Source organism: Columba livia, chromosome 4, assembly GCF_036013475.1.
Source record: "Columba livia isolate bColLiv1 breed racing homer chromosome 4, bColLiv1.pat.W.v2, whole genome shotgun sequence".
Lineage (NCBI taxonomy): Eukaryota > Metazoa > Chordata > Aves > Columbiformes > Columbidae > Columba > Columba livia.
This window is the reverse complement of record NC_088605.1, coordinates 29,559,654-29,577,969: the sequence shown is the minus strand read 5'-3', so window position 1 is coordinate 29,577,969 and position 18,316 is coordinate 29,559,654. Positions and strand designations below refer to the sequence as shown.

Here is an 18,316-nt window from a genome sequence, read left to right as displayed (position 1 = left end):
TTTCCAAAGTATAATATTACAGTGCCTCGTTTCACTTTGCAAACTACTAGAGAATTAAACATTTTTTATACTACTATAGACAGAAACTTCAGTCCAATACAAAAAAAAAAATTGTATTTACTGACACATTCAGCATGTAGGTGCAAATCAAGAGTTCACTATTCATTTTCACTGAAAGGGAACAATTTCGGATTATAGAGAAAAAAGTTTTATAGGCCAAATAAATTCACATGTAAGCTTAAGAATCAATAATAAACAGCAGCAGCACATACTCAGATGATATTGTTTGTGGGACACCAGAAGTGTATGAACGAGATAAAGTTCCTCCATCCATTTCTTCTGCTTCATTCTGTAAGAACAAGGAATGTATACACAGGAGGCTGAAAGCTTGTCTCCCATTTTATATGTAAGCGATAAGCATATCTGACAAAGCCAACCGAATCAGCAGGTGTTGCTTTCTGCCCCCACCTCCCTCCTGCCCGCTCCCAAGTAGCAAACACAGTGGTGTGCAAGGTTCAGGTAGTTTTCTGGTCATGTTCCCCAGAATACACCACAATCCACAGTTACTGCCATTGCCTTCCTGCGTAGCATGATGAAGTGTTTTTTGCGACCTTACGAGGAAACAAAGCCATGGCAAAATAAACATGACAGTCCTTTAATAGATTTTGTATTCGTCAGCCAAAAATAAAGATTCTGCCACCTAATGGAGAAAAACAAATTGCTGATCACCTGGATCACATAATTGCCAGATAAATTCAGAAGTTATCTTTCCAACAGGTCTCTGTGAGTCCTGTTCAACATTTTTCACTTCAGTGACAGAATTAAGAGTCGTACCGTTGTTGTCCCCGAGATGCTCTGATGTTGCTGTAGTTTGAAAAATTTACTAATGAAGTCCTGTTCTGCCAGACACAGAGGCTCTAGTTCACTTAATACTTGCTCAAAAATCTAAAGAAAAACAAATATTTTATCAACACACTGAATACTATGCACAGCTAGCAATACTAATTTAAATTGTTTGTTGCACAGGTTGTTCTACTTTCTATCTTCTAGTAAGCTTTAGAAGGCTTATTCTATTTAACAGAAATTTTACTTATATCTTTAAAACTGTTATCTGCATCTTCAACAGTCCTTTCTCTTCTCACCCATATAACAGTGGGAAGAAAAGAACAATATTTTTTCCCACAACTAGAAGTTTTCTAGTCACAGCCTGAAGAAGGACTTTTGTGCTATAATGAAAACATTCACATTTTAGTAGTAAGTCATGGGTTCTGTCACCCTCTTTTCTGCCTGGGTTGCTGAGAGGAAGAAGAAAAAATTAAAAGCCCCAGGGAAGTAAAACAGGCAGATAATATGTTGTCTCAGAAAAGGACTGAGCAAAGACTTGAAGTAGTCAGAAGAAAAATACTCAATTTCATCAAGTAATTCAATAGAGAACAAGAGAATTATTATTATTTTTTACTCTGATAACAGATCCTTTTCCCTCCATAGTACTGAGGAGTTAATTCCACAGGAAGTGAGGAGTACTAACGCTTTTAAAGGCTCAGGAAAACAGAACACCAAAACCAACCAAACCAGATGTTGAGGACAGGAGGTTTTTAAACAGATGCTGAGGATGCTCCAATAATAACTTAGCACCATTGGTTAAAGCTGAAAACTGATGACAACTTGGATGTGAAACCAGCATAAATAAAATTTCAGAGCCATGCTCAAGTCCCGGCTAAAAGAAGATTATTCTTTCTTTTCTTTCACTTTTGCTTGCATACTGGCAAAATGAACACAGGAATTTGTATTGAGAAAAAAAAAATCAGTTGAGAATCCATCAGTTCAATCCCTATTTGCATATTAAAATTAATAAACCATTTGTATGCTTGGTATTTTTTACAAATCACTCACAGCATACAAATGAACTAAATGGAATCTTATAATCAGAGAATAATACTCTGATCTATATTCCTTAGAACTGCCTTTATTAGATGTGTGGTGCATACAGAATTTGAAATTGGCATGTTTTAAGATTTAAACAGTACAGATTTATAAACTGTATAAGGAGGATACCCAACACTCTACTAATACAAACTAAGCAGGAATCCTTTTTGCAACTTTACCTTATCAAATTTTGTTCTATCAGCCACATCAAGGTCAGAGGCAGACATGTTTCCCATATCCAACAGTGAGGATGACTGAGACCTACGGCTTCCTGAACTCTGAACAGAGAGTTTATTTAGGCTAGAAGTAGACCCAGTCAGTTTTCCAGAACTTCCATGAAGACCTGTGAAATAAAGACACTATGAAGGAGGGAAGCAAAGGCAGAATAAAATACTTAAGAAGAAAAGGTTTGTTACAGAGTGCATGAGATCAAGAGTTGCTAGTAAACCTACATTAAAATAAACTAAATTTTTGTCTAAGCTACAAACAGTTCTGCTATAAACACATTCTTTTCTTGTTACAAGGTAACTGAAATACTTCAGCAAGTTTCAAAGTATCATGTTAGCTATGTAAGCCCTCATTGCAGAGTCTGGAAAAAGGTATAAAAGGAACAAAACTGTGAAATACAGGAACACTGGGACAGATATTCTTGAAAGCTTGGAAGTAAGTACTAGTTATGATCTTTGAGAATGTGCTTTGGCAAAGGTGCCACAAGCAGAAGACTTAATCCACAAGAGGGAAGAAATTAAAAAGCTTTATACACATCCAGGTACTTTTTCATCTTTAACTTGGTCTTTGTGCTGTTAACATCCTTTTGTCTACATAGTTTGCTCCAGCTATTTTGTTGAATCTACGATACCATAGTAACTCTACTGCTAATGCTCCCCTCTCCTTTTGATCATAATTAACATTCTGATATTTTTTCTGGATATTGTGGGGCCTTCTAGATGAGGAACATATATTTTAGTTTTTTTCCCAAGTTTTCAGAAATGTTGTAACGGGATGGAGAAAGCTAGTAACAAAAACAGACCAAGAAATCATCAATGTTTGACCCCCATGTAGACTTCTCACATCTCAACCACAAAGAAGTTTAAAAGCAATCCTGCAAGTTTCACGTAACTGCTATGTTGGTATCTAGTCTAGGGACACAAGACAAAGTCTATAGATCTAATAAGAGTTGTTACCTCAACCTGCTGCAAGAATTGGGAAACTACAACAAGCTCTCAGGCACAAGCTTACAAAACCAGTAGCATGGAAAAAACCAAAAGATGTCGCCTTTACCTGCAAACCTTCCCAACTTCTATGTTGGGCCATTTTAACCGTGCTTCATTTTTGCCTTACAAAAACAATCATTCTGCTAATGCTTATTTCATTCTGAATGGACTGCTTCAGTGTTAGGTAGATTTTCCATGATGCAGCACTACATCTTTACATTGACACACATGCATTGACAATACCAACTAATGCAACTAGTTATACTCACTCTCAGTTTCCTGTTTGACAGCACTTTCTTTTCGAGGCAGTGTAGCTGGGATGGATTAGGTTGCAAGCATCAAAGACAAAGACAAGTTAAAATGCAGTTTGCACAAACCATGCACAAGATGCAAGTTAAGCTCTAACTGGAAAGAAACATGCAGAGAACTATAAGCAGCAAGTAACTAAATTGCAAACACATTTAGTTGGAGAGGTACTATTCTAGAAATTCAGTATCTAAGCTACATGGAAAATAGACTAAGTTTATAGATATTAAACTTTACTTTTTCTTATACAGTGTGTTCAAAGAACATTTTTGGTAACGTATTTAAGTTCTCCCGAATATAAAAGTCCATTAAATTAGGGTTTTATTTGTCAGAGTTAATATTGCAAAAGACTCAGTTTCCAAGATCAATCTTCATATCAATAACAGACATGAAAAAATTTAAATGTATTTATGTAATTTTGTACTGAGTCAGAGATATTGTCCACCTCTTCAATTTAAAAACCACACACCAGCACTGCAAAATCATTCATATCAACAGTAAGACTGGCTAAACTTTTCTGTTGTTCACCAATCAGGAAGCTTACATAGAGAATACATCTTTTGTATTCATGCTGCACCAAAAATTGATGACTGCAAATTCTGAGAGGAGGAAAACAATATCAATTATAGTAAAAAAAAAATTACAAGGTGCTTTTTTATTTTTCCTGGGTTTTGTTTGTTTTGTGTTTTTGTTGTTGTTTGCTGTTGTTTTTTCCTCAGAATAAAAGTTTCCGCAAGTGGACTTCAACATGAAATTTAGAGTAAAAGAGCATCTGTAGTAGAGAATAGCTAACCAGTAAAAGGTATTTGCATACATACACTAAAAGCAGTATGTGGTATTAAGAAGATCTTGATGAGGATGGATGCTACAAGCCCCCAGAATGGAGCAGGCAAGCAGAACCTACTGTAATAGAATGAGTAAATACTTTTAAATGCCATAAACATGTCTTAAATACCAGTTGTTCTCAAGTAGGTAACACTACTGACAATTACAATATCAAACTCAAATTTAATTTCAGCCTATTTTTCAGATCTTGGGGGTTTTGGCAGTTTTTGAATCAAAATGTTTATGCCTGATACATTTGGCATATGCATCTGTCATGCATTGGTCCCACTTTTTCATCATCCTCAATTTCCAAAAGTGTGGGACTATATCACAGAATGTGAAGAACTACAGGTAAAGATCAGGCCTTGGACAATCTGGGAGCCACAGTTGCTTTTGAGAAGGCACATCATATAAGTGTATGACAGTAGTAGCACTCTTTCCCACATTGATTATATGGTATTTAAGTATCAAAGTCTTGGCTTTATCAAAGAAGAAAAAAAAAAAAAAAAAAAAGACTACTTAAGACAAGTGTGAATGCTCACAACCCAGATATTTTTTTGCCATAAAAATGCAGACAAAGAACCTTGCAGTAGCACAGAATGCCAGAATTCTCCCAGCATCCCCTCTGCGTTTGAGGCATTCAAACAGCAGTGCTATTCCCAAAGCACAAAAAAAGGCAAGAACACACACCAACACAGCTTGGAAACAGGTCCTCTTTAGTGTCTGAGTACAACTGGAGCATTATGCACCTACACTATTGCTTAAATAAGTTTACTATTAAGAAGTGATGTATTTTGAATTAACATGCATATAATATTAGTTCGACCACTACCTTTAACATAGAAGCCTTTGACATTACAAACCATTATAAACTGTTACAAAATAAATATAGAACTTGATATTTAAGTGGCGAAATGAAATCATTTATGTAGGGAACAGCTTTCTAAAGATACGTAATTTGCTTTCCTTCTTTATAAGATTGGTACTGAGGACTGAAGTTTTTTTGATCTAATTCATTGTCAGATTTGCCTCAGACATGTGGCCATTCATAACCATTACTTAATGGCTTAATTACTGTTCATAACTTTAATAATTCTAGGAGAATCCCCACTGGATACAGCTTCCAGTCTGGGGTTTGTGACGGGTTCCTACCAGTTTCTGAGGACTGGGCACATTGGTCAAGTTTTGCATCAGTTTGTCACCAGCATAAACATAAACATACTCCTTGAATGATTGTGAAAATGTTATTTTAAAAAGAAATCAAATTGGGAGAACTAGCTAAACAAAACCTTTGCTACTGTCCTCCTTGCCTATTCTGTGCAAAGTTCAAATATGCTTGAAGTTTGCACAAATACATGACAGAAGCCTTCCAGAGGTTTATGAACTGAAGGACCTCTTTCTCCAAAATGCCTGATCGATCCACAATATTTACAGAAGTTAGGAAATTGCTACAAAAACTGTCTTCTCACAAGTGCAAATCACAAAAGAAATGCCAGGATAAAGTGTTTAGAATGTTTTAGAAATCAGTTTATATTAGGAGAAAGTGTTTTGTTGTTGAAGCATCTTTTCAAGATTTATGAATTTACCTGTACTGACAGTGACACATTATGGCACCACTGGCTCCTCATGTCCAACAGCTTGCCAAGACTTATCTTTCCACTCACCTCACCACTCTCCTGCTTTCTTCCTTTCATTACTGTTTTCTGTTCTCTACCATCAAACTCCAAAGCATAAGTGCGGGACCCAAAATAGGCTTGACAGAACTTTCTAGCTAAAACTGCACATCATTTCTGAATTTGGAGTTTGGAAACTGGTGAACTGTGGCAAATATAAATATTTCAAACAAACTCTGAAATAGTGCACTTTAAAATATAGAATAGCCAATACATAAAAACACCTATAGCATTGTTGCTTTCTAGGTATTCAGGCTATTTTTTTTAAAGCTTCACTTCCATATTCTCACTAGACTACTTAAACCTAGCAGGAATACATACACCCTTAACCAGGAAGACCTACAAGTTAATGAAAGTATAATTTCTAATCTCAGACTACAGAGGTAAATCCCACTGAAAACACAATTAAATACACAAGAGTCCTTCGTTAGACTTAGCACTAAAACTAGCTTCTTCAAAATCTACCCAAAACTTATTAAAAGCAGAAGGAACATACATATGCTGCCCAAGTTTTCTTTACTTACAAAGGTTGATTTTTCAAATTTGTTCCAGTAACAAAGCAGGATAGTTCAAGTAATAAAAAAAATGTTTGGCCGTTTGTTAAAAATTGAGAGCAGATTTGAAAATCTGAGAAATATCCTTCTATCTTGACCAATTTAACAAGATTCCAGTTGTGCGGCTTTGGCCTCCTAGAATTTAGAAGTTTTAGCAATTGTATTTTTCATCCAACTTGCCAGAAGTAAACGAATTTACACCATTACATAATTTGCCCTAGATGTCGTTATGAGTATTTTATAAGGAAATAATGAGATCGAAAGCAAGATATACGACTCCTGGAGGCTTACCAAACTTTTTTCCTTCTCTGGTTGTGCCCGTCATCTTGATCTTGGCAACTTCAAAGAAATCTTTGATTTCCCTTTCATATAGTCGTGATAAATAATCCATATAATTCTTAAAAGAAAAAATTATAGTTAACAGGTATACATATTGACTTTGTCCTATTATAGTTAGATAGATCTTAAAAACCAGCAATCCAGCAAGTAGGTAAGTTCTACTAAACAACAAACTGGTTTGGACTGTATATGAATTTATATATTTATGTAGCATGCACAAAAATATATTAATGATATTTAAGCGCGTTATGTTCATTTTCCTAGTGAGTTCACTGCGTATCAATCAGAAAGCGTTAATTCTACTCCACAAGAAAAAATACGCAATGTGGTACATACAAATAGGATTACTAGCAGTAATATATTATAGAGTTCAATTCAAGGGTAGAACGGAGAGAATTCAGCACCATTCTCTGCAGCCTCTTTTACTAGACTCTTTCCATGTCCCAAAGCACACAGGATGCCATTCCTACACATTTTCCTGAGCACGTGACCACCTTTATTACTACTCTTACAAGGAAAAATGAAAAAATCACCAAACACCTAGAAAACTGAGAGGCACAAACTCTGTGTCTACTTACTACAAGATTTAATCAATCCCAAAACAATTTGTTTGCAACACTGCCAAAAATCAGCCCATGTTTTAAACAAACAAGAGACAACTGAAATAAGTTTGAAGATTATCTGGTTTGTTTAGATTTTTAGTACAAAGGTTATTATAATGTTTTATTTATCAAAGATCACCCAAGAATTTTTTTCCTATGTTCTTCAGAATTTATTTAGCACACATAATACATAAATATATTTTGGTTTCTTTGTCAATGATCACAAAGATGTCAACCATTCTTTGAGTATTTGCCTTACACTGAAAGCAAAAGAACAATTAGTTCAAAGTAATTTTAAGAGTAATTTAAATATTCCACAGTTGAGTTTTTAAGAACGATAGTACTTGAATAAAAGAAGTCTGGCTCTGTAAGGATTAACTTTCCCTTGATTTCCATCTAAACATTTTCTCTACTTCAGCAGTATTTTTTTTTTCATTCCATGTCAGTTTTAAACAAGGTAGTCAGAAGTTGCATATACACAAAGGTAAATGTTTCTGCTTAATGTACTTTACAAGAGACCTCTGAAGTTTTTGATATTCCGAGTGAAATGAAGGTCTCTTGAAATAAAGATGTCACATATGCAATAAGCACATCAACATGAAAATAACTTCTTTTTCCTACTAGACATTAAAATTGTAAACTTGTTTTACATAAATATTAATATCTTATGACACTTCAGAAGAGAGACATAACATCTTGGAGAAAATACAGGATACAACAAAAACCAAAAAATTTGATTTCCTGTTCCAAAGAGGAACAAGAAAAAAGGAGCAGTGAATTAATTTTAATATAAAAGAATATTAAAAGGACATGCACATACACACAAGTTATTCTTTTGACTCTCAAACCCAGTATATTATGTACATTCTCTAGCACCACTTGAGCACTTCACATACCTTTGTTAGCCCTTCGTATTTTCCATAATCTGTGTTCTTTAGCCACTCCATCAGTTTAGCATATCGAAGTAAATCTCTGTGAAATGGATGGTGATTGGGTAATGTCAATTCAGCAGAGTGCTGGGCAAGAGTAGAACTCTGATCGTGACCCTTGGTAAAAGAAAGCATTAAAGTGAATCTGGAAGCACTATACAGTAGTGCTGGAAGTTTCCTGAAAAACTTAAAATGAAGAGAGCATCCCTCTCAGACAAACAGAAAAGCATCAAAATATCTCACATAGAAACTAAGTCCAGAGATGTAGATTGAAAAGACGCCTAACATAATACAGACACTGAGGTACTACAGTTGTGGCAGGTAATACATCTTAGAAAACTTGTTTATTGTAAGGCACTTTGCCTCCAGGGTGAGTTAATTTGACATTTTTGCAAGAGAATGCAAGGCATACTTGAGTGAAGATTTAATGACAAGTGTTCAACTGTTTCTGAAAAATTCTAAGAGTTTATTACATTATTTCTCTGAACAAACAAACAAAATCCCTATATGCTTCTTTTTGAAGATTTGGTTCCCATACAGTGTAAGACATTTCAGGTCCCCAGTCAGTCAGTGACCTCAATGTTAATGATGTTATGCTACACCTCTGAAAATCTGCTCCAATTCAACCCACTGTAGTCCACACTTTGGCCAAGCCTTAAAAACAGCAGTACACACATGTTCTCTCTCCCTTTACACAAATACAGATATGTGCACACACACATTTTCAGTAAACATTTATTAAACAGTTTACAACATGCAGGACAAATCAACCCATTTAACAACAAGCTACTAACTTCACACTCCTCCTTTTATCTGACTTGTCTCTCAAAAAAAATAAAAAAAAAAACCCACAACAACAACAACCAACCAAACAAAAAACCACACACACAAAAAATCCCCACTATCCTTTAAGTGAAGATCACATCATAGTGCTTGAACAATATATGATTTAGCTTTATTAAGATTTCACTTGCTGGAACTCACAAGCTTCCTGGACAATTCTGGAAGCAAGCAAGGTAACATCACATTTCAGTCATGCACACACAACCCTTTGCCCTGCGCTAGTTGAAGGGAGGATATGACTTAAGTTCAAAATGACTTTACTATTTCCTGTAAAGTCTATTTTACTGGGTTTGTAATAAATACTGCAACAGAACTTGATCTTAAGTATAGTGTGCCATGGCAGCACACAAAGATTCTCCTAATTGGTCTCCCATTCTTGTAGCATAACATGTAGGTGGTTCATGTACGTCAGTCAATGACAGTCCCTGACCCAGGAAGCATTCCTGGACAGTTCTGTCTTGGATAGGACAAGCTGGCAGAATATAAGCAATACAGTTTAAAAACTGCTTATGTATGTCTGCAAGTTAGAACAGAAGCCAACACACAGTCAAAACTAAAGAAACTTTGGCTCACTTTTCTCCATTGCGATGGGTACTAATCAGTTCAAGTCTTTGGTTAAAAAAAGCCATAAAAGCTTCCACAATACAGTCACACAGTTATATATCTTTATTTTTTGAAAGAAAAAGGTCTTGATATTATTTGTAAAAGACCAATCTTTAGTAAGTAGCACAATGCAAACATGCCAGGTTCTAAGTAAAGCTGGCATTACTTTTTGTATCCAGCACAAACATTAACTTACTTTAAGTCCTGTTTTCTTAACTACATAAACTGAGACACAAATGGACCCAAAGAAACAAGCCCTAGATGACTTCATTCATTTATTCTCACAGACAATAAGAGTTACATTGATAATCTCCCTCCCAAAAGCAATCTTGTATTCTGACTCCAACAAAAAGCTAACTTCGTGAAGTGTAGTTCATGCAACATATAATTTGCAATTAGAATCCAACCAGAATCAGCCACACAGCTGTTGATGTAATTAGCAACTTCATAACTCCATACTGTGTGTACTCCCGGACATGCATATAACAAGTATTTTCCACAAATCTTTGATATGCTTTTTATGAAAAACAGGCATAGAAAAACATTTATGGTTCTCTCTCCTATCCCCTGGTATGCAACATTCCTACAGCATGCATTTTAATGTTCAAGTTCATTATAGCTTAACATAATTTACCTGGTGGTTTTCACAGCTTTCTTCAACTAAGTCCAAAGGCTAGTTCATATTACTGTTAGGAAATACTCAGCTATCCAAGTTCTTACTGCTTCTTTCATCTAACAATTTTATTCATGTCCCTTTATTAGACACAACTTTTTATTTTTGCTCAGTAGTTGCATTCTTCATAAACCTAGATGATAAATCCCCTCCCAAGATAAATTTCTCTGTTACCAAATGATACTGCAAGCTTGTTATTCAACTCTTTCTTAGTTTCAAAGCTTCAAACTATTTCATATTTAAAGACAGAAAGTCCAGAGTTGCCTTTTATTTGAATGGTGAACCTGGCTGTTAGTAAAAAAAGAAAAATCTTTATAGACACACAGTAAGGTTAATCAAATATTATTAGGACACAATACAGACAACAATATTAACTGTTAGTAACAGTTACTGCAAACCGTTTATAACATTGCAGTGAATGGCAATCCAAAGTTGCATTTCTGTTTAAATCTTTCCATATTTATTCTCATTTTTATGTAAAGGAGATGAAGCGCCTTAATATCTTACAACAGTAGTTTGAATCACAGCATTGGGTTTGTTTGCCTTTTAAAAAACAAAAAAAAAAAAACCCAAACCAAACCGAAAAAAAAAAAAAAAAACAACAAAACAACAACCAAAAAACCCAATTTCATACTTCTAAGGTAATATATTTAGTTCAAAATGTCAATGCAACTTTGGTCTTCCATCTAAAGAGTTTCAAATCAGAATGTCTTGCTTTTAGTAGCAGCTGTCTAGACATCATCATATTTTCATTTGCCATTTTAATTTAGAAATCTGTATCTGCCTTAGTTTTTTCTGAAGTGCTTTATTTCTTTAAGAGAAACATTCTAAACAAATAATGCAATTCCTCAGATGTTAAAAGTAACAAAGTATTCCAGCTAGGCTTTACAAAAATGTGCGGTTGAGAAATTGGTACATTCTATTCATCAGACCAAACACACAAGGTCATTTTAGTAAGACAACACAAAAATCTCTTGTAGCTCCAACACTTGAATCTGTATCTCAAAATGAAGTATACAGTGAGGCCATGGTTTATTTACCAGCTGGTTAATACCTCACAGTCAACAGCAGTTCAAATCTTTTCAGAGGGAAGTTTATATGAAAGACAGTGTGAGGCCACTATCAGTACCAGAATTAAAAAAAAAAAAATTGCAAATTGGTAACAGCATTCTCAATAGCACTGAAAACTCTCTTGAGAAGTATTTAATCTAATACATATAGTATTACACAGTAATAATAATCTCTTACCATTTTAAAAAATAAAATCCTCAGAAGAGAGCATCAGAAAAGGCATTCTATTAAACAGCCACTTTTGTATGCAAGTCCAAAATCCAAACTTTGTGAATATATTTACATAGGACTTACACTAAAGAAGCTTCTACTTGTTCATTTAAAGGCCAGGACACAGTTTGTGCTCAGTTTTTCAAAATATGAAAACTCACAAGAGAAACATACTTTCTTACAAACAGAAACTACAGGCAAAAAATATAACATGCTGTATAACTGGAATTCTGCAAAGGAAATAAAACGTAGGAAGCGCATTGCCATAAAAAGCCAGGCTTGTACTCTCAAATACAATTTTCTATAGAATTATCCAGCCTAACTCTATTCCATTTTCTGCACACAGTCTAGTACATAAAACAAAAAACTTCCAAAACTTTGTGCTAATATGTATAAAAACTGATATTTTTTTTTACAAATATTACAATGTAATACAATTGTAGTATCTGTACAGTTGTACACATATTACAATTTCCTAAAAATATTTTTCCTCCATACACCTCATTCTGTGTTTTAGCAATTTCTGGAGATCACACTGGAGGAATGTTAACTCATAAACAGATAAACAAAGCTGGAGGCCTAACAAGAATAATGGAAGCATAGGTCTGATGCTGTGCAACCGGTAAGGATAAATTTCTTTTTGTAAAGCCAAAGATGCAGCTGCTAGGTAAGTCAAGCTCAAAAAAATTAGTTAGAAAAACTTGTATCAAACCCAATGTACTCACTGCAACTGAAAGAGAGTAGGGCCTGTTACAGAGCTGAAGGAAGTTCTGATTAAACTAATTGGAGATAAAAAAAAATACAGAAATGAAAGAAAACTGATGCTAAAACAGACATCCAGACTTTAGGAAACAAGTCTTAAGACAGTGATTTCTGAATATTTGAATTTAAGACTCAAAACCCAAGGTTTATTCATCTTACTTTTAATGGTTTCGGGTTTTCTATGGCCCTTGAAGTTCAGACAGCAAGAACTCCTATGTTCTCAGTCTCCGACATGCTTCAAAAAATAAATGCTTTTTCTCCTCAATTAATCAAGCCTTACAATTAAAATAAATTCTTATATACCATACAATGTGCTTAATTCAAATAGCAAACCCATCAAAGACAGGGTTTTTTTAAATATGAGACTTCTGTAGGAAACTATAGTTTGGTATGCTCAGTATGCCTGAAATGCCTCTAGCAGTCCATTTGTTTACTGCTTACATCACAGAACATGTCCAATTTTAGGTGTATTGGTTTGCTTGTCAGGAAAAGTTTGTGACTGAAAATTTCACATAAAATAGTAAGAAACAATACCTGATGAACAAATACGCTGTTCAAATGACTGGCAAGTCTCCGTGCAAATTGCTCACGCAAGTCACCAAACCGCTGCTGTTGCTGTTTCACTGCTTGAAGCATATCATGTCCTAAAAACAAAAAGAACTTCACAGAGTACAAAACATACAGTAATATATTGTATGTGGGAACTACAGGGACCAGAGGCAACAATTCCCTCAATCTACAGAAAGAACACCTGGGACTAGTTGGAAAGGCACACACAAGGTACTACCATAATAAATTTTGTACATTAGATTGTAGTCTAACAGAAACATTACCTGGACGAAGAGCTACATTCATACACTGCAAAAGGGCATCTGCTGCATTAGTGCAAGCCTCAATGCCTCGAGAAGATGTCAGATCTCCCTCCTGAAGGGCCTTTATATGACCTTTAGCCAAATCCATGTGATTCTACAAAATAATGGATAGTATTGTCATAGAATCATAGAATAGAATCATAGAATCATTTAGGTTGGAAAAGACCTTTAAGATCATTGAGTCCAACTGTTATCCAACTGCACCACTAAACCATGTCCCTAAACACCACATCTACATGTCTCTTAAACACCTCCAGGGATGGTGACAACCACTTCCCTGGGCAGCCTGTTCCAATGCTTGTCCATAAGCCAGAAGCAGCTTAGTTTGCTATGCTGCTTAACAATAATGATAAATATAATACAATTCCATCATTATAAAAATATACTGGTTAGTGCAATAATAAAACAGAATAAACTAATTATTTCAAATGAACCTCATATATGGTTGCTAAAGAGGGTAGCAACCTACAAGAATTTTATACCTGATGTGAACAACCATAGTAAAGACAATAAAAATGCTTACCACTAAGAACTCTATTTCTGACAGTAGCTTCACATTATTTGTGTTGCTGAGATGGATTAGGTGGTTGCTTTCTGAAATTTGATCCATTTGCTCTTTTACACTCTGAAGCATTTCTTCATAACTGCTCAGCTTCAGCTCAATTTGGTCAACTTCCTTTAGAGCTTCATCCAGCAACTTCATCAAGATATTCACCTGTTTCTCTGAGGCCATAATTGACTGGATATTTGCCTGTACAGAAAATTAAGCCACAAGATTTTGAGATACTTTCTTATATCTCAAAAGCATTCTGCTATATCCTTGTGTCTCCATCACTGTCAAATACTTTCCAAAATTCTTGATGAAAGAGACAAAACAATATAAGCTTGCAGTATTTCTCATTTAAAGTGTTACTGAACACAACAGTGCCTCAGTCCATGACACTTATTAATTTCATAAAGAAGAGATAAAACCAAAACTTTGCTCAAATTTGTAGAATTGAAGTATTGATCTGCACAAAAATAAAAACCAAACAGTAATCCCTACTATACTGGAACATTTTTAGTTCCAGAAAAAAAAAAGCTTAGGTGATAAGGTCACCTCTTTGATAACAGCCGTTTTCAAAATATGAGAGAAACATTCACTCAACAATTTGAGGAGGTTGTTGACTGTTCTCTCAAAACTGTAACCCCTACATCTCCCTTAGATTTTAAGTGACCTCTAGAATGTTGGGTTGTTTAAAAAGCAAAATAGCCAACAGTATGGTACCGCTTCAGACAGTCCAATACTGCAATGTTGTTAGACTATGCCAGTTTCCCAATTACACTGAGAGTAGTATTTTAGGTGTAAGAGTTCACATCCATGGACATGAACATCTATTCTCTCTCTCCCTGCACCCTTGCCTTCAAGAAAGGTCTATGTAGAATGCCTCTCCTGTTTCTTCTCAAGTCATCATTCCAAAGCCTGTGACTCACCCCAGAAGACCTCACGGTAAAGAGCAAAGTTGAAGATCTTTAAAATCTGATCATAGGATGTAGCTCTGCTTAGGAACAGGTATACATTTATCTTTAAATATGCAGCAGAACATGTTAGCTACCTTTTCAAAGAACGCTACATAGTCAGTATCAATGAAAACAGTTCAACATGCTAACACACTGTACATTACAAGAAATGTTTACCCCATCCAGCACTTGTAGCTCTCTTGACAACTTCTCTGCAAAGGCTTCCGCATTAGAAATAGCATATTCACAGCCTTCCATCATTATTTCAATATCCTGTTCTTCTCTTGCATTTAACTCCTGGTATTCATCCACAGACTCTTCATCACCTCCTGTTACACTTTGGTTCTCTCCACTTGGAACGGATTCTTACATAGAGAATGGAAATAAAATACGTCAGCAAGTGCAGAAAGTCACAAGCATTTTAAGAGTACTTAAGTATGTTCCACTACCTTTAAGTAAATTAATCCTTTAAACAATTTTCATAACAAGCACCTGCTACCTGCATTCTCTTTTCACAAATCTCAGTCTTCCATGGGCTTCATTATTATTTCCAGAACTGGTTCCCAACAGTGATGTTTTCCAAATTACGCTATATCAGCAGAATACAAATAGCCACCTTCCTTTATTGCATGTACAAAGGGACATGCTGTGTCACTCTGTTCACCTGTCACACTATTAATCAGCATCAGAATACATTACAGCATTAACGCTAGACTTGCTGGCAGAAGATCAGTAGAAGTTAGACTCTCTCTTTTGGTAGACAGAATATAAGGGAAACATATTGCAGTAGATAAAGAAATATACCACTGAATAAACAAAAAATATATTGATGTTCAAGATAAGTTTCATAGCAGGAAAAAATACTGAGGTAAGTGAAAATTCTATAACAACGTTTTCATGAACTAAGATTTCTCATGGCAGTGCTTATTTAATTCAACAAGCCATTCCAAGGCTGACAAATGTTTTTTACAGAACATTAACACGGTACAGCCAGAAACTGTTCAGGACATTTGAAACATCTCTTATCTCTCACAATTTGATAAGTTATCCAAAATACTATTTTAAATTTTTTTAAAAGGCATATTATTTAAGAAAAATGGCTTACAAAGCAGAATAAAGGAAAAAGGTGTTACGCACCTTCTGCAACTTTAGGCAGTTCTGGAGAATTAAAAGGTATGGAAAAGCAGAGGAAAGGAAGCAGAGAATGTTAGCTAGACAAAGGATGAACAATGTGTATATTTTTAAGTGGCAGCAAGTTTGAATGTTTTAATAGTGCACTAACTTGAAAAATTAGAGGTTGGTTAAAAGCAAATTTCAGTCAACACCAAAATACAGAAATGCTATCCTCCCTGTTTCACATTTCTAATTCATGTTCTGCACAAGCCAGTCTAGTATTCAACATCAACAGTTCATCCACTTCTGACAGACTCCAACATGACATATGCTTACCCATTAGGCTTTACTAAAAAAAAAAAACCCACAAACTATTAGAAGATAACATGACTGTAACAATATTTAATACAGCATGAGTAAACAAGATACAAAGCCCTCTTAGCAACCAACCAGTCACATGAACTGTAACAGGGTCCATCAGAATGTAACATCTGCTAACCACAGTTTGTAAACCAGAAATCTCATATAAAACCTCAAATAACCTTTAGCATGCTACTGAAATGACACTTAGTAAAGCATTTTTCTAAACTGGGGAAAAGAAAAAGGGAACAAAAGCAGATTTGTTACACATTTAGCCCTACCAGATCTTACAGGTAGCTTTTATTTTGTTCAAGACCCAGAATGTCTTAGAAATACAATATGCTTATCAATATTTAGAACTTCATTAATGAAGTATTTTGTCTCGGTTATCAGTTTTCTAGCAGAAAATCTGGTATCTAATCACCTTGTTTATCTGAAGGCTTAGAAAATATAAAATCGAATAGGAAATAACATCAGGATTAGGATTCTTTTTTATAGTATATCTGATTTACATCAGTAATTACTAAGCTTTATGCTTAACATACAATTGTGGAAATTTACCTTCCAAAAGCTGTGAACTAACGTTAATAAAGTCAATTTTCTTCCTAAGATATCGCTGATTGAGTTTCCAGATACATGAAATGAAGGTGTTCTTTTCCACTGTGCTGCTCGCAACCCACTTGTACACTTTATCAAAATGCAAGTCAAATTCAGGATTCTCCTGCAAAAGATGAGATATGTTACAGGCTCAACAGTCAAATGATTCTCTGAGCAGCAAAGATTGTTTACTCATTTAATTATTGAGATGACAGGATAAAAATGAAATTACACAGATGCCAGCCTTGAGCTGATATACCAACACTGGCACCCTGGTGCACCTTAATGAAAGTGCTAAAACACTGGAAGTGAAGAAACAGAATCCACACTATGAAGACAGTATTTGGTCAAGCCAGATAAGGTAATAACACATAAGACAGAGATCTGTAAGAGCTTCAAGAAACGTATGACAGTGCTATCTGCTCTGAAACACTGTCCTCAGAATGACTAATGCCTTGTGTTAGCCTTCTGAAACTAAAAACACTACCCGGAATTACTGAAAACATATACAACACAATTCAAGGAGACTTAGAGGAATAGGCAAGGGGAAAAGTTATGAACACTTTATATATTTTATAGATATGATAGTGTTTAATAGCACCGAACAAGATAGAAAGACTATTTGGTATTTTAAAGGTAAAAAGCTACCACAGAAGTATTATCAACTAGATTTGTTGCCTGATGAGAACACTGCTTTGATAACAATTCAATAAAGTTCTTTCCTTTCTGCAGCCACTTATGAACTCAGTATGGACTCTAACTGGTAAGAGTCTATTTTAAAAATCATATTTCAAGTATTTTACAAGGTCCAACCTCCTGACAGAAAATGTTCTTGCCTCAGACACATGTCAAATTCTTACAGTTTGTAAAAACTACTATTGCTTCTACTTATTACTTATATTGTCACTACTATCTGCAGAAGCAGGCTGGACATTAAACTGCAAATGATGGGAAGTGGTGTTTCCTGTAGAGGGCAATAAAAGCAGCTCTGTTTTTTTCTATAGCTTATATTGATAAATATAGTTATCATACATTTCTAAACAAAGAGTATCATTACATAAAATTTGACCTGACAACTAGTGTAGGAAAGGCCTATGGCAAAAGAGTTGCAAAGGGTCATATTTGGAAAACCAAACACAACGCACCTATCAACTCCAATTCTGACATTTTTTTTAATGTGAGAGAGTTTGGCATTCAACATTTGGCTTTTGAAAGAAAATTTCAAAATCACTCTAAAGGAGTGTATTTACATTACAGCATATTTCAGAAAACAGTTAACTGAATTCTGGTTTGCAAGAAAAAGTCCTGAGAGATGGTATAATTTTAAATAGAACCTTAACCTGA

At 35.0% G+C, this 18,316-nt stretch overlaps 1 protein-coding gene across 20 annotated transcripts in view; it reads right to left on the bottom strand.

Moving 5' to 3' along the window:
• Positions 1 to 18,316, bottom strand: part of EXOC1 (exocyst complex component 1) — a 32,027-nt gene that overhangs the window by 7,363 nt on the left and 6,348 nt on the right. For 6 of the 20 annotated variants that reach the window (XM_065060971.1, XM_065060973.1, XM_065060970.1 and 3 more), the window contains 13 exons: positions 16,937 to 17,096; positions 16,040 to 16,060; positions 15,080 to 15,267; positions 13,926 to 14,153; positions 13,364 to 13,496; positions 13,065 to 13,174; positions 12,494 to 12,547; positions 8,336 to 8,485; positions 6,790 to 6,895; positions 3,410 to 3,454; positions 2,106 to 2,269; positions 835 to 945; positions 273 to 349 (listed from right to left, as the gene is read on the bottom strand). In XM_065060971.1, the coding sequence (XP_064917043.1) occupies positions 273 to 349; positions 835 to 945; positions 2,106 to 2,269; positions 3,410 to 3,454; positions 6,790 to 6,895; positions 8,336 to 8,485; positions 12,494 to 12,547; positions 13,065 to 13,174; positions 13,364 to 13,496; positions 13,926 to 14,153; positions 15,080 to 15,267; positions 16,040 to 16,060; positions 16,937 to 17,096 (1,547 nt within the window). The remainder of the gene's footprint in view (positions 1 to 272; positions 350 to 834; positions 946 to 2,105; positions 2,270 to 3,409; positions 3,455 to 6,789; positions 6,896 to 8,335; positions 8,486 to 12,493; positions 12,548 to 13,064; positions 13,175 to 13,363; positions 13,497 to 13,925; positions 14,154 to 15,079; positions 15,268 to 16,039; positions 16,061 to 16,936; positions 17,097 to 18,316) is intronic. The other 14 variants (XM_065060979.1, XM_065060981.1, XM_065060980.1 and 11 more) reach the window with 7 other exon arrangements.